Source organism: Taudactylus pleione, unplaced genomic scaffold (genome assembly GCF_031769625.1).
Source record: "Taudactylus pleione unplaced genomic scaffold, aTauple2 ptg000486l, whole genome shotgun sequence".
Taxonomy (NCBI): Eukaryota; Metazoa; Chordata; class Amphibia; order Anura; family Myobatrachidae; genus Taudactylus; species Taudactylus pleione.
In genome coordinates this window covers 1860045-1875234 of record NW_028284888.1, presented here as the reverse complement: position 1 = coordinate 1875234, position 15190 = coordinate 1860045, and the positions used below count along the sequence as shown (strand labels likewise).

The 15190-nt window shown below is 51.3% G+C and overlaps 1 protein-coding gene across 1 annotated transcript in view; it reads right to left on the bottom strand.

Annotated features, from left to right (window-relative positions):
* Window positions 1-8927: 8927 nt before the first annotated feature.
* The window catches only part of LOC148502694 (disintegrin and metalloproteinase domain-containing protein 23-like), a gene marked incomplete at its 3' end in the record, with an annotated part of 152838 nt that continues 146575 nt past the window's right edge, over window positions 8928-15190 (bottom strand). Inside the window, exons 7-9 of the mRNA XM_088449486.1 lie at window positions 14945-15017; window positions 13636-13718; window positions 8928-9016 (exon numbers count right to left, since the gene is read on the bottom strand). Of these exons, the coding sequence (XP_088305612.1) occupies window positions 8928-9016; window positions 13636-13718; window positions 14945-15017 (245 nt within the window). The remainder of the gene's footprint in view (window positions 9017-13635; window positions 13719-14944; window positions 15018-15190) is intronic.

Here is a 15190-nt window from a genome sequence, read left to right as displayed (position 1 = left end):
GTATAGAGACAGAGGGACAGGAGTAGTACAGAGGGACAGGAGTAGTACAGAGACAGAGGGACAGGAGTAGTACAGACAGAGGGACAGGAGTAGTACAGAGACAGAGGGACAGGAGTAGTACATAGCAGAGGGACAGGAGTAGTACAGAGACAGAGGGACAGGAGTAGTACAGACAGAGGGACAGGAGTAGTACAGAGGGATAGGAGTAGTACAGAAACAGAGGAACAGGAGTAGTACAGAGACAGAGGGACAGGAGTAGTACAGACAGAGGGAGAGGAGTAGTACAGACAGAGGGATAGGAGTAGTACAGAGACAGAGGGACAGGAGTAGTACAGACAGAGGGACAGGAGTAGTACAGAGACAGAGGGACAGGAGTAGTACAGAGCAGAGGGACAGGAGTAGTACAGAGACAGAGGGACAGGAGTAGTACAGACAGAGGGACAGGAGTGGTACAGACAGAGGGACAGGAGTGGTACAGAGACAGAGGGACAGGAGAAGTACAGACAGAGGGACATGAGTAGTACAGACAGACAGAGGGACAGGAGTAGTACAGACAGAGGGACAGGAGTAGTACAGAGACAGAGGGACAGGAGTAGTACAGAGACAGAGGGACAGGAGTAGTACAGAGACAGAGGGACAGGAGTAGTACAGAGACAGAGGGACAGGAGTAGTACAGAGACAGAGGGACAGGAGTAGTACAGACAGAGGGACAGGAGTAGTACAGACAGAGGGACAGGAGTAGTACAGACAGAGGGACAGGAGTAGTACAGAGACAGAGGGACAGGAGTAGTACAGAGGGACAAGAGTATTACAGAGACAGAGGGACAAGAGTATTACAGAAACAGAGGGACAGGAGTAGTACAGACAGACAGAGGGACAGGAGTAGTACAGACAGAGGGACAGGAGTAGTACAGAGGGATAGGAGTAGTACAGAGACAGAGGAACAGGTGTAGTACAGAGACAGAGGGACAGGAGTAGTACAGACAGAGGGAGAGGAGTAGTACAGACAGAGGGATAGGAGTAGTAAAGAGACAGAGGGACAGGAGTAGTACAGACAGAGGGAGAGGAGTAGTACAGACAGAGGGAGAGGAGTAGTACAGACAGAGGGAGAGGAGTAGTACAGAGACAGAGGGACAGGAGTAATACAGAGACAGAGGGACAGGAGTAGTACAGAGACAGAGGGACAGGAGTAGTACAGAGACAGAGGGACAGGAGTAGTACAGACAGAGGGAGAGGAGTAGTACAGACAGAGGGACAGGAGTAGTAAAGAGACAGAGGGACAGGAGTAGTACAGAGACAGAGGGACAGGAGTAGTACAGACAGAGGGACAGGAGTAGTACAGAGACAGAGGGACAGGAGTAGTACAGAGCAGAGGGACAGGAGTAGTACAGAGACAGAGGGACAGGAGTAGTACAGACAGAGGGACAGGAGTGGTACAGAGACAGAGGGACAGGAGAAGTACAGACAGAGGGACAGGAGTAGTACAGAGACAGAGTGACAGGAGTAGTACAGACAGAGGGACAGGAGTAGTACAGAGACAGAGGGACAGGAGTAGTACAGAGACAGAGGGACAGGAGTAGTACAGAGACAGAGGGACAGGAGTAATACAGACAGAGGGACAGGAGTAGTACAGACAGAGGGACAGGAGTAGTACAGAGACAGAGGGACAGGAGTAGTACAGAGGGACAAGAGTATTACAGAGACAGAGGGACAAGAGTATTACAGAGACAGAGGGACAGGAGTAGTACAGACAGACAGAGGGACAGGAGTAGTACAGACAGAGGGACAGGAGTAGTACAGAGACAGAGGGACAGGAGTAGTACAGAGACTGAGGGACAGGAGTAGTACAGAGACCGAGGGACAGGAGTAGTACAGACAGAGGGACAGGAGTCGTACAGACAGAGGGACAGGAGTAGTACAGAGATAGAGGGACAGGAGTAGTACAGAGACAGAGGGACAGGAGTAGTAGAGACAGAGGGACAGGAGTAGTACAGACAGAGGGACAGGAGTAGTACAGACAGAGGGACAGGAGTAGTACAGACAGAGGGACAGGAGTAGTACAGAGACAGAGGGACAGGAGTAGTACAGAGACAGAGGGAGAGGAGTAGTACAGAGACAGAGGGACAGGAGTAGTCCAGAGCAGAGGGACAGGAGTAGTACAGACAGAGGGACAGGAGTAGTACAGACAGAGGGACAGGAGTAGTACAGACAGAGGGACAGGAGTAGTACAGAGACAGAGGGACAGGAGTAGTACAGACACAGAGGGACAGGAGTAGTACAGAGACAGAGGGACAGGAGTAGTACAGAGGGATAGGAGAAGTACAGAGACAGAGGGACAGGAGTAGTACAGAGCAGAGGGACAGGAGTAGTACAGAGCAGAGGGACAGGAGTAGTACAGAGCAGAGGGACAGGAGTAGAACAGAGCAGAGGGACAGGAGTAGTACAGACAGAGGGACAGGAGTAGTACAGAGACAGAGGGACAGGAGTAGTACAGAGACAGAGGGACAGGAGTAGTACAGTCAGAGGGACAGGAGTAGTACAGACAGAGGGACAGGAGTAGTACAGAGCAGAGGGACAGGAGTAGTACAGAGCAGAGGGACAGGAGTAGTACAGACAGAGGGACAGGAGTAGTACAGACAGAGGGACAGGAGTAGAACAGAGCAGAGGGACAGGAGTAGTACAGAGCAGAGGGACAGGAGTAGTACAGACAGAGGGACAGGAGTAGTACAGACAGAGGGACAGGAGTAGTACAGACAGACAGAGGGACAGGAGTAGTACAGACAGTGGGACAGCAGTAGTACAGAGGGACAGGAGTAGTACAGACAGAGGGACAGGAGTAGTACAGACAGACAGAGGGACAGGAGTAGCACAGACAGACAGAGGGACAGGAGTAGTACAGAGACAGAGGGACAGGAGTAGTACAGACAGACAGAGGGACAGGAGTAGTACAGACAGACAGAGGGACAGGAGTAGTACAGACAGACAGAGGGACAGGAGTATTACAGAGACAGAAGGACAGGAGTAGTACAGAGACAGAGGGACAAGAGTAGTACAGACAGAGGGACAGGAGTAGTACAGACAGACGGACAGGAGTAGTACAGAGCAGAGGGACAGGAGTAGTACAGAGCAGAGGGACAGGAGTAGTACAGAGCAGAGGGACAGGAGTAGTACAGAGACAGAGGGACAGGAGTAGTACAGAGACAGAGGGAGAGGAGTAGTACAGAGACAGAGGGAGAGGAGTAGTACAGAGACAGAGGGAGAGGAGTAGTACAGAGACAGAGGGACAGGAGTAGTACAGACAGAGGGACAGGAGTAGTATAGAGACAGAGGGACAGGAGTAGTACAGAGGGACAGGAGTAGTACAGAGACAGAGGGACAGGAGTAGTACAGACAGAGGGACAGGAGTAGTATAGAGACAGAGGGACAAGAGTAGTACAAAGACAGAGGGACAGGAGTAGTACAGAGACAGAGAGACAGCAGTAGTACAGAGACAGAGAGACAGCAGTAGTACAGAGACAGAGGGACAGGAGTAGTACAGAGACAGAGGGACAGGAGTAGTACATAGACAGAGGGACAGGAGTAGTACAGAGACAGAGGGACAGGAGTAGTACAGACAGAGGGACAGGAGTAGTACAGAGGGACAGGAGTAGTACAGAGACAGAGGGACAGGAGTAGTACAGAGACAGAGGGACAGGAGTAGTACAGAGACAGAGGGACAGGAGTAGTATAGAGACAGAGGGACAGGAGTAGTACAGACAGAGGAACAGGAGTAGTACAGAGACAGAGGGACAGGAGTAGTACAGACAGAGGGACAGGAGTAGTACAGACAGAGGGACAGGAGTAGTACAGAGCAGAGGGACAGGAGTAGTACAGAGCAGAGGGACAGGAGTAGTACAGAGCAGAGGGACAGGAGTAGTACAGAGAGAGGGACAGGAGTAGTACAGAGCACAGGGACAGGAGTAGTACAGACACAGAGGGACAGGAGTAGTACAGACAGAGGGACAGGAGTAGTACAGACACAGAGGGACAGGAGTAGTACAGAGGGATAGGAGTAGTACAGAGACAGAGGAACAGGAGTAGTACAGAGACAGAGGGACAGGAGTAGTACAGACAGAGGGAGAGGAGTAGTACAGACAGAGGGACAGGAGTAGTAAAGACAGAGGGACAGGAGTAGTACAGAGACAGAGGGACAGGAGTAGTACAGAGCAGAGGGACAGGAGTAGTACAGAGACAGAGGGACAGGAGTAGTACAGACAGAGGGACAGGAGTGGTACAGACAGAGGGACAGGAGTAGTACAGAGACAGAGGGACAGGAGTAGTACAGACAGAGGGACAGGAGTAGTACAGACAGACAGAGGTACAGGTGTAGTATAGAGACAGAGGGACAGCAGTAGTACAGAGACAGAAGGACAGGAGTAGTACAGAGACAGAGGGACAAGAGTAGTACAGACAGAGGGACAGGAGTAGTACAGACAGACGGACAGGAGTAGTACAGAGCAGAGGGACAGGAGTAGTACAGAGCAGAGGGACAGGAGTAGTACAGAGCAGAGGGACAGGAGTAGTACAGAGCAGAGGGACAGGAGTAGTACAGAGACAGAGGGACAGGAGTAGTACAGAGACAGAGGGAGAGGAGTAGTACAGAGACAGAGGGAGAGGAGTAGTACAGAGACAGAGGGAGAGGAGTAGTACAGAGACAGAGGGACAGGAGTAGTACAGACAGAGGGAAAGGAGTAGTATAGAGACAGAGGGACAGGAGTAGTACAGAGGGACAGGAGTAGTACAGAGACAGAGGGACAGGAGTAGTACAGACAGAGGGACAGGAGTAGTATAGAGACAGAGGGACAGGAGTAGTACAAAGACAGAGGGACAGGAGTAGTACAGAGACAGAGAGACAGCAGTAGTACAGAGACAGAGGGACAGGAGTAGTACAGAGACAGAGGGACAGGAGTAGTACAAAGACAGAGGGACAGGAGTAGAACAGAGACAGAGAGACAGCAGTAGTACAGAGACAGAGGGACAGGAGTAGTACAGACAGAGGGACAGGAGTAGTACAGAGACAGAGGGACAGGAGTAGTGCAGACAGAGGGACAGGAGTAGTACAGACAGAGGGACAGGAGTAGTACAGAGCACAGGGACAGGAGTAGTACAGAGACAGAGGGACAGGAGTAGTACAGAGACAGAGGGACAGGAGTAGTACAGAGACAGAGGGACAGGAGTAGTACAGAGCAGAGGGACAGGAGTAGTACAGAGACAGAGGGACAGGAGTAGTACAGAGACAGAGGGACAAGAGTAGTACAGAGACAGAGGGACAGGAGTAGTACAGACAGAGGGACAGGAGTAGTACAGAGCAGAGGGACAGGAGTAGTACAGAGCAGAGGGACAGGAGTAGTACAGAGACAGAGGGACAGGAGTAGTACAGAGACAGAGGGAGAGGAGTAGTACAGAGACAGAGGGAGAGGAGTAGTACAGACAGATGGACAGGAGTAGTACAGACAGACGGACAGGAGTAGTACAGAGCAGAGGGACAGGAGTAGTACAGACAGAGGGACAGGAGTAGTACAGACAGAGGGACAGGAGAAGTACAGACAGAGGGACAGGAGTAGTACAGACAGACAGAGGGACAGGAGTAGTACAGAGGGACAGGAGTAGTACAGACAGAGGGACAGGAGTAGTACAGAGACAGAGGGACAGGAGTAGTACAGAGACAGAGGGACAGGAGTAGTACAGAGACAGAGGGACAGGAGTAGTACAGACAGAGGGACAGGAGTAGTACAGACAGAGGGACAGGAGTAGTACAGAGACAGAGGGACAGGAGTAGTACAGACAGACAGAGGGACAGCAGTAGTACAGAGACAGAGGGACAGGAGTAGTACAGAGACAGAGGGACAGGAGTAGTACAGAGCAGAGGGACAGGAGTAGTACAGAGACAGAGGGACAGGAGTAGTACAGAGACAGAGGGACAAGAGTAGTACAGAGACAGAGGGACAGGAGTAGTACAGACAGAGGGACAGGAGTAGTACAGAGCAGAGGGACAGGAGTAGTACAGAGCAGAGGGACAGGAGTAGTTCAGAGACAGAGGGACAGGAGTAGTACAGAGACAGAGGGAGAGGAGTAGTACAGAGACAGAGGGACAGGAGTAGTACAGACAGAGGGACAGGAGTAGTACAGACAGAGGGACAGGAGTAGTACAGAGCAGAGGGACAGGAGTAGTTCAGAGACAGAGGGACAGGAGTAGTACAGAGACAGAGGGAGAGGAGTAGTACAGAGACAGAGGGACAGGAGTAGTACAGACAGACGGACAGGAGTAATACAGACAGACGGACAGGAGTAGTACAGAGCAGAGGGACAGGAGTAGTACAGACAGAGGGACAGGAGTAGTACAGACAGAGGGACAGGAGTAGTACAGACAGACAGAGGGACAGGAGTAGTACAGAGGGACAGGAGTAGTACAGACAGAGGGACAGGAGTAGTACAGAGACAGAGGGACAGGAGTAGTACAGAGACAGAGGGACAGGAGTAGTACAGAGACAGAGGGACAGGAGTAGTACAGACAGAGGGACAGGAGTAGTACAGACAGAGGGACAGGAGTAGTACAGACAGAGGGACAGGAGTAGTACAGAGACAGAGGGACAGGAGTAGTACAGACAGACAGAGGGACAGGAGTAGTACAGACAGAGGGACAGGAGTAGTACAGAGACAGAGGGACAGGAGTAGTACAGAGGGACAGGAGTAGTACAGAGCAGAGGGACAGGAGTAGTACAGAGACAGAGGGACAGGAGTAGTACAGACAGAGGGACAGGAGTAGTACAGACAGAGGGACAGGAGTAGTACAGAGACAGAGGGACAGGAGTAGTACAGACAGACAGAGGGACAGGAGTAGTACAGACAGAGGGACAGGAGTAGTACAGATACAGAGGGACAGGAGTAGTACAGAGGGACAGGAGTAGTACAGACAGAGGGAAAGGAGTATTACAGAGACAGAGGGACAGGAGTAGTACAGAGACAGAGGGACAGGAGTAGTACAGACAGACAGAGGGACAGGAGTAGTTCAGACAGACAGAGGGACAGGAGTAGTTCAGACAGACAGAGGGACAGGAGTAGTACAGAGACAGAGGGTCAGGAGTAGTACAGAGACAGAGGGACAGGAGTAGTACAGAGACAGAGGGACAGGAGTAGTACAGAGACAGAGGGACAGGAGCAGTACATACAGAGGGACAGGAGTAGTACAGACAGAGGGACAGGAGTAGTACAGACAGACAGAGGGACAGGAGAAGTACAGAGACAGAGGGACAGGAGTAGTACAGAGACAGAGGGACAGGAGTAGTACAGAGACAGAGGGACAGGAGTAGTACAGAGACAGAGGGACAGGAGTAGTACAGAGACAGAGGGACAGGAGTAGTACAGAGACAGAGGGACAGGAGTAGCACAGAGCAGAGGGACAGGAGTAGTACAGAGCAGAGGGACAGGAGTGGTACAGACAGAGGGACAGGAGTAGTACAGACAGACAGAGGGACAGGACTAGTACAGACAGACAGAGGGACAGGAGTAGTTCAGACAGACAGAGGGACAGGAGTAGTACAGACAGAGGGACAGGAGTAGTACAGACAGACAGAGGGACAGGAGCAATACAGAGCAGAGAGACAGGAGTAGTACAGAGACAGAGGGACAGGAGTAGTACAGAGCAGAGGGACAGGAGCAATACAGAGCAGAGAGACAGGAGTAGTACAGAGACAGAGGGACAGGAGTAGTACAGAGACAGAGGGACAGGAGTAGTACAGAGACAGAGGGACAGGAGTAGTACAGAGCAGAGGGACAGGAGTAGTACAGCGACAGAGGGACAGGAGCAGTACATACAGAGGGACAGGAGTAGTACAGACAGAGGGACAGGAGTAGTACAGACAGACAGAGGGACAGCAGTAGTATAGACAGACAGAGGGACAGGAGTAGTACAGACAGACAGAGGGACAGGAGTAGTACAGACAGAGGGACAGGAGTAGTACAGACAGAGGGACAGGAGTAGTACAAAGACAGAGGGACAGGAGTAGTACAGAGACAGAGGGACAGGAGTAGTACAGACACAGAGGGACAGGAGTAGTACAGAGACAGAGGGACAGGAGTAGTACAGAGACAGAGGGACAGGAGTAGCACAGAGCAGAGGGACAGGAGTAGTACAGAGCAGAGCGACAGGAGTGGTACAGACAGAGGGACAGGAGTAGTACAGACAGAGGGACAGGAGTAGTACAGACAGACAGAGGGACAGGAGTAGTACAGACAGACAGAGGGACAGGAGTAGTTCAGACAGACAGAGGGACAGGAGTAGTACAGACAGAGGGACAGGAGTAGTACAGACAGAGGGACAGGAGTAGTACAGACAGACAGAGGGACAGGAGTAGTATAGACAGACAGAGGGACAGGAGTAGTATAGACAGACAGAGGGACAGGAGTAGTACAGACAGACAGAGGGACAGGAGTAGTACAGACAGAGGGACAGGAGTAGTACAGACAGAGGGACAGGAGTAGTACAAAGACAGAGGGACAGGAGTAGTACAGAGACAGAGGGACAGGAGTAGTACAGAGACAGAGGGACAGGAGTAGTACAGAGACAGAGGGACAGGAGTAGTACAGACACAGAGGGACAGGAGTAGTACAGAGCAGGGGGACAGGAGTAGTACAGACATACAGAGGGACAGGAGTAGTACAGACAGACAGAGGGACAGGAGTAGTACAGAGGGACAGGAGTAGTACAGAGGGACAGGAGTAGTACAGAGGGACAGGAGTAGTACAGACAGAGGGACAGGAGTAGTACAGACAGAGGGACAGGAGTAGTACAGACAGAGGGACAGGAGTAGTACAGACAGAGGGACAGGAGTAGTACAGAGACAGAGGGACAGGAGTAGTACAGACAGAGGGACAGGAGTAGTACAGACCTGTACGTGGGATTATTACTCACCATTTGATGATCATTTACAATCATAAGTTCTACATATTTCATTTCTTCAAAGACTCCGCGCGGCACCTGTTGTGTATAAATGTGACACAGGGTAAATGCTATGAAACCAGGGACCTGTTACACTGAGTATGAGAACGTTCTGTAATAAGTGGATCCATGCAGAGATGTTGCCTATTGCTATGAGCCAATAAATAGTGTTTTTATTCCTGATCACACCCCTGTCACCATCGTTCAGTTATTATTATCATTGTGTAGTGTCCGGAGATGTGTCCCCCCCAAAACTTTCATGCATGTGGTTAATTCTGAGTAATAATCATGAATTACAGAATATTTTTGTATATGTGTAAGGATTACATAGAGACAAACGTCAGTGACTGAAATGGGGGTGACGGGAGCTGTAATTGTGACCAGTCGGATAAAGACACTACAGAGACTAATAGGCTATATACATCTATAAATTATCTTATATATTCTGTGTATGTGTAGTATAAAAGACTGACAATAAAAAGGTCGACAATCAACATGTTGACACCAAATGGTCGACAGGGGCAAAAGGCTGACAAGTTCAAATGGTTGTCACACGAATGGTCAACATGTTTTTAAATATGAACTCTAATCCTCCTCTTAGTGCCTAACCCTAACCCTCCCAATAGTGCCTGACCCTAACAGTCTTCCCCAGGAGCCAAACCCTTCCCCTAGTGCCTAACCCTCCCCCTAGTGCCTGACCCTAACCCTCCCCCTAGTGCCTGACCCTAACCCTCCCCCTAGTGCCTGACCCCAACCCTCCCCCTAGTGCCTGACCCTAACCCTCCCCCTAGTGCCTGACCACAACCCTCCCCCTAGTGCCTGACCACAACCCTCCCCCTAGTGCCTGACCCTAACCCTCCCCCTAGTGCCTGACCCTAACCCTCCACCTAGTGCCTAACCCTAACCCTCCCCTTAGTGCCTAACCCTAACCGTCTTCCCCGAGAGCCTAACCCTCCCCCTAGTGCCTAACCCTAACCCTCCCCCTAGTGCCTAACCCTAACCCTCCACCTAGTGCCTAACCCTAACCCTCACCCTAGTGCCTAACCCTAACCCTCCACCTAATGCCTAACCCTAACCCTCCACCTAGTGCCTGACCCTAACAGTCTTCCCCGAGAGCCTAACCCTCCCCCTAGTGCCTCTCCCCAGGGCCGAAACTAGGATTTTTGTCACCAGGGGCAAGACAGTAATTTCGCACCTCCCCTGGTAATTCCCCCCTGCATCAGTGTCCCTATAGTAATGCCCCCTGAGGTAATGCCCCTGTAGTAGTGCCCATATAGTAATGCCCCTGTAGTAGTGCCCATATGATAATGCCCCCATAGCAATGCCCCTGTAGTAGAGCCCATATAGTAATGCCCCTGTAGTAGTGCCAAAATTGTAATGCCCATATGTTAATACCCCCATAGTATTGCCCCTGTAGAGCCCACCATACAGTAATGCCCCTGTAGTGCCCTCCATACAGTAATGCCCCTGTAGTGCCCATGCTCCCATATTAATGCCCTTGTGGTAATGCCCCTGTAAAGCCCATGCTTTCATAGCAATGCCCCTGTAGTGCCCATGCTCCCATAGTAATGCCCCTGTAGTGCCCCCACAGTAATGTACCTGTGGTAATGCCTCTGTAGTGCTTATGCCCCATTAGTAATGCCCCTGTAGTGCCTATACAGTAATGCCCCTGTATTGCCCATGCCACCACAGTAATGCCCCTGTGGAAATGCCCATGCCCCCATAATAATGCCCCTGTAGTGCCCATGCTCTCGAAGTAATGCCTCTGTAGTGCCCATGCCCCCATAGTAATACCCCTGTAGTGCCCATACAGAAATGCACCTGTAATTCCCAATGCCCCCATAGTAATGCCCCTGTAGTGCCCATGGTCCCATAGTAATGCCCCTGGAGTACCCATACAGTAATGCCCCTGTAGTGCTCATGCCCCCATTGTAATGCTTCTGGTAATGCCCCTGTAGTGCCCATGCCCCAATAGTAATGCCCCTATAGTGCCTATAGAGTAATGCCCCTGTATTGGCCATGCCCCCATAGTAATGCCCCTGTGGTAATGTCCATGCCCCCATAATAATGCCCCTGTAGTGCAGCTTATTGAAAAAAAAAAATACTTACCTTGAACCCTGCGCTCCTGCATCCAGCGTCGCGTCCGGTCCGCCCGGCTGCTCCTCGGAACTATGGGGGAGACATCATGATGTCTCTCCCATAGTGCCCATGGGGAGAGCCGGAAGCTGGAGTTCAGGAGAGAACTCCAGCCTCCAGCTCCGGCTACACCGCGTTGCTGCAGAGAACGCCCGCTGGTAATAACGCCCGCTGGTAATAACATCTCAGTGGGCGTCCAGCTTGGAGCATCTCTGCAGCGCCGGGCTGGAGGACACTGGCGCCAGGTGCAGCGGTGCACCCGGTGCACGTGCACCTCCAGCCCCCCCCTAGTTGCGGCCCTGCTCTCCCTAAACTTCCCCCTAGTGCCTGACCCTAACCCTTCCCCTAGTGCCTAATCCTAACCCTCCCCCTAGTGCCTGAACCTACCTGTCTTCCCCACAGCCTAACTCTCCCCCTAGTGCCTAATCCTAACTCTCCCCCTAGTGCCTGACCCTGCCCCTAGTGCCTCTCCCTAACTCTCCCCCTAGTGCCTGACTCTGCCCTAACAATATTGAAAAAACTATTTAAAAAAGTGTCAACCACTTTTGTGCACATCAGCAGCAGCGACCACTCTGCCTGCAAACATGGACCGGAGCACCTGCCGCAGCACACGGCGGATACACCGCTCACATAAGAGGGTTTGGTCCCCGGTTATTGCAACTGGGTCCAGCAATAACCACTTGATACTGGAGCTGTAGACCCAAACAGCCAGACCAACGGCCATTACAGCTGGACACCGGATAGCCTTATCAGCCTCCACCTTTAAGTCGCAAAGAGAACGGTCAGTACAAACTGGTCACCCACGTGGTCAGACAGGAGCGGTGGTCTGAGATCCCCCCTCTAAACACATCGGACATTGGGCCTGATTCAGACCCGTTCGTTAGATGCGGACGCTCGCTCCCAACGTATGCAAATTCGGCTAAGTGACGGCAAGGCAGGCGATCACACGGCAAGGTATAAGCACGCCCACTATGTCCTGGCGAGCGATCACTATGTGTATGCAGACGCCCACCAGCCATTCATAAGACGCCCACTTGCGCACGTCATCTCCAGGAAGTGCATGAAACCATTGGTACATCGAGCACCATCGGATGCGATCGCAGCGCTTGAGGTTGACTATACCCTGCCGCAAGCACTGCGAGCACTTCAGTGTATATTTCAACCAAGTGACATGTCCTATGACGCTGGCTGTTATGCACGCCTCTGAAATGGCATTAAGATTCTCAGGCACGCCTGCGTTCGCACCTCCACTCCCCAGTTTCCAGTGGTCTGCCCCCGTCACCACCCACAAACGGCTTCTCCTGTCACTCGGTCAGCTGGGCAGTCTATGCTGGGCGAGCGAGTGCTTCCCAACCGCTCGTACTAGTTCGCGCTCACGCAATATGATGCATGCGCACATTGCAAAACATCGCTCGCTCTGAGCGATTGCATTGCTAGCGAATGGGTCTGTATCAGGCCCATTGTTTGGTCCTGAAGCAGTACCCATGGTTGGATCAGGGGTGGTGAGAGTTTTAGGGGTCTATTTATATATATCATTGGCTGAAGCGTCAGGGTACACAGTGGGCCTGATTCAGACCCACTCGCAAGCGGCTCGATGGCAGGGCACTGCGCACATGCGGCGTACACAATGCGCGTGTGCAAGCCCCGGAGCGAGTGAGAAATTCACTCGCTCCGGGGCTCGCTACAAACGGAGCGGCTGTCGATGTTGATCGACAGCTCGTCCCGTTTTGTAGGCGGGGAGGGGGGGGGTAGTTGGCCAAACGGAGGCGTTTAAGGGCGGCCCTACTGACATCACCAGTGATGTCAGTAACGAGCTTCCGACTCTATAAGAGCCAGAAGCTCACTGGGGCTTACGGCAGACGAGACCCTACCAAGAGGGTCTTGTCGCAAGCCCTATGGTCTCGATGGTCGAGACCATCGCGACCATCACCTGGCCGCTCACAAAAACTGTGGGTGGTCACCCACAGCTTAGCGAGCGGCCAGGAGGCTGGTTCAAAAAAAAAAAAAGCGGCCGCCCTGATTCAGAGCGAGCGCTCGCTTTTTGCGAGCAGCTCTGAATCAGGCCCAGTGTACGATACATATTACCGGCTGCCCATTACTGGATTGAGACTCGGATCTTAACAGCTTATTATCTACTTATTTGTGAGCCCCCTATGGGTGGTTTATCTGGCTCGGAGCACCTAGGGTGCATTCATTCTATTTTTCCCTACTTGAGTCCCAGTTTTTATGTATGTTATTTATGTACATATGTGCGCACGCGTTCTGTTGTATTTATTGATGTAACTGATTGTAATTATTGATTTCAAACCCGTAAATTTATTCACATATTCATTTAATCAGCGTTTCCTCTCTCCCATCATTATATACTGTATTCATGGGGGTCGGCACCTCGGTTTTGGGACGCAGCGGTGAGATTGTGGATTTCATCATTTTGGCCCCAGACTGCGGATTGGATTAGCGCCTTCACTTTATTGCGGTCTGTATGTCTGTGTATGTTATATATTTGTATGGCGCGTACTTACAGTCAGAGCGCGTTTTCTTCTCCTTCGCAGCCATCGTGTTTGTGCAAATAACGGCTGCTTGTTGGCGTCTTTGCTCTCCGATTCTGGGAGTGGGTGAGAAAATGTCATTTATTCATATATAAAAGGACCAATATTATGTCACACACACAATAGGCAATAAATCCATCACTGTAAACCTGTTACAGATGCTCATATCGCATTTGGTGCACCACAGACCTTGTGACCTAGCCGCGCCATGATTCCCGCATCAATAATGCGGCAAAAGTACAATGCAAGGGGGTATACTGACCAGGGCCGCTGGGAGAGGACGCGGGCCCAGTTACTGGGATAGGGCGGCTGAATCCAGGAGGCGTGGCCAGGCCCCTCTCTCTAAAAGTTAAATAAACAATACTTTGCGGAACCGCACACTGCAAAGAGGGGGGTATTAGTACCCGCTGCCCCCCTCTCTGCACCCTAAAATCACTTATCTGGGTAAAAAAGGCCAAAGACAGAGCGCCGATACAACCGCCCCCGCCATGCCTCGCGCTACTTATAATTATGCTTAAGCTGCGATTTCATACCAATTCCTTTGTGACAAAAGTACTAATTCCTCTGTGAGTGACTTTGCTCATTGCTACAATGTGACTAAATCACAAAATGTAGGAAAAAGTGTCTAATTCGCACCAAGTGTCTCGCGCCACATTGCGATTTTGTGACGTAGAAAACCCTAAAAAAGAGAATACACGGAGTCAGACACATCCTCAGTCAGTCTGATCTGTCATGTCTTCAGGATATTAGAAGGGGCCGTCCCCTTACAGACTACTGTAACTTACTGTCTTCTACATATCGTCCTGGAGCCATAACACCAGGAGTTAGTGCGTGCTATGACATCACAATACGCAGCTTTACATAACATGTATACAGATCAATATCAGGGGCCATTAGCAGAAAGATAAAGATACAGGAGGGTGTTTGAAAAATTTCATTTAAGTTGTCTGATTTTGGAAAGCCCTAAATGTGACTGTGTGTCTCGTTCATAGGTGGCTGCTACCGCGTCTGTGTGGCAATGCTGTGGTCGATGGGCATCCTATTGATATGCCAAGTCACGGCACAAATCCAACGATGTGCGCACTGTTGATCAGACATCGGACATTCAGCAACCCTATGTTGGTCTGTTGGTACCAGTCCCTGACATTTGCACGCCCCGACAAGCCGCCGTTAGCAGCCATCGCGAGCCCCCCCTTGTCACAGCCCTGGAATGGCTATAGGAATTACATGTCTCTCTGTGCAATTCCGATCTGCGTCCCCCAGCAGTGTATATATAACGTACCTGAAAGGTTTGGAAGTCTGGAAATTTGGGACCATGGAGATTTTTCTATGAAGTGAGGGCGACTTGTGCTTTCCTGGGGAAGAAGCAGAGGCCAGTGAGCAAATCCAATCACACCACCAAGAGCCAGGATAATGCTGCTGGTCCTGTGGTTCCCAGGTTCGGTCCTCAAAGCACCTTAACAGTCCAGGTTTTAATGATATCCATGTTGAAGCACAGGTGACTTAATTAGAACCTCCGTTAGTTTTA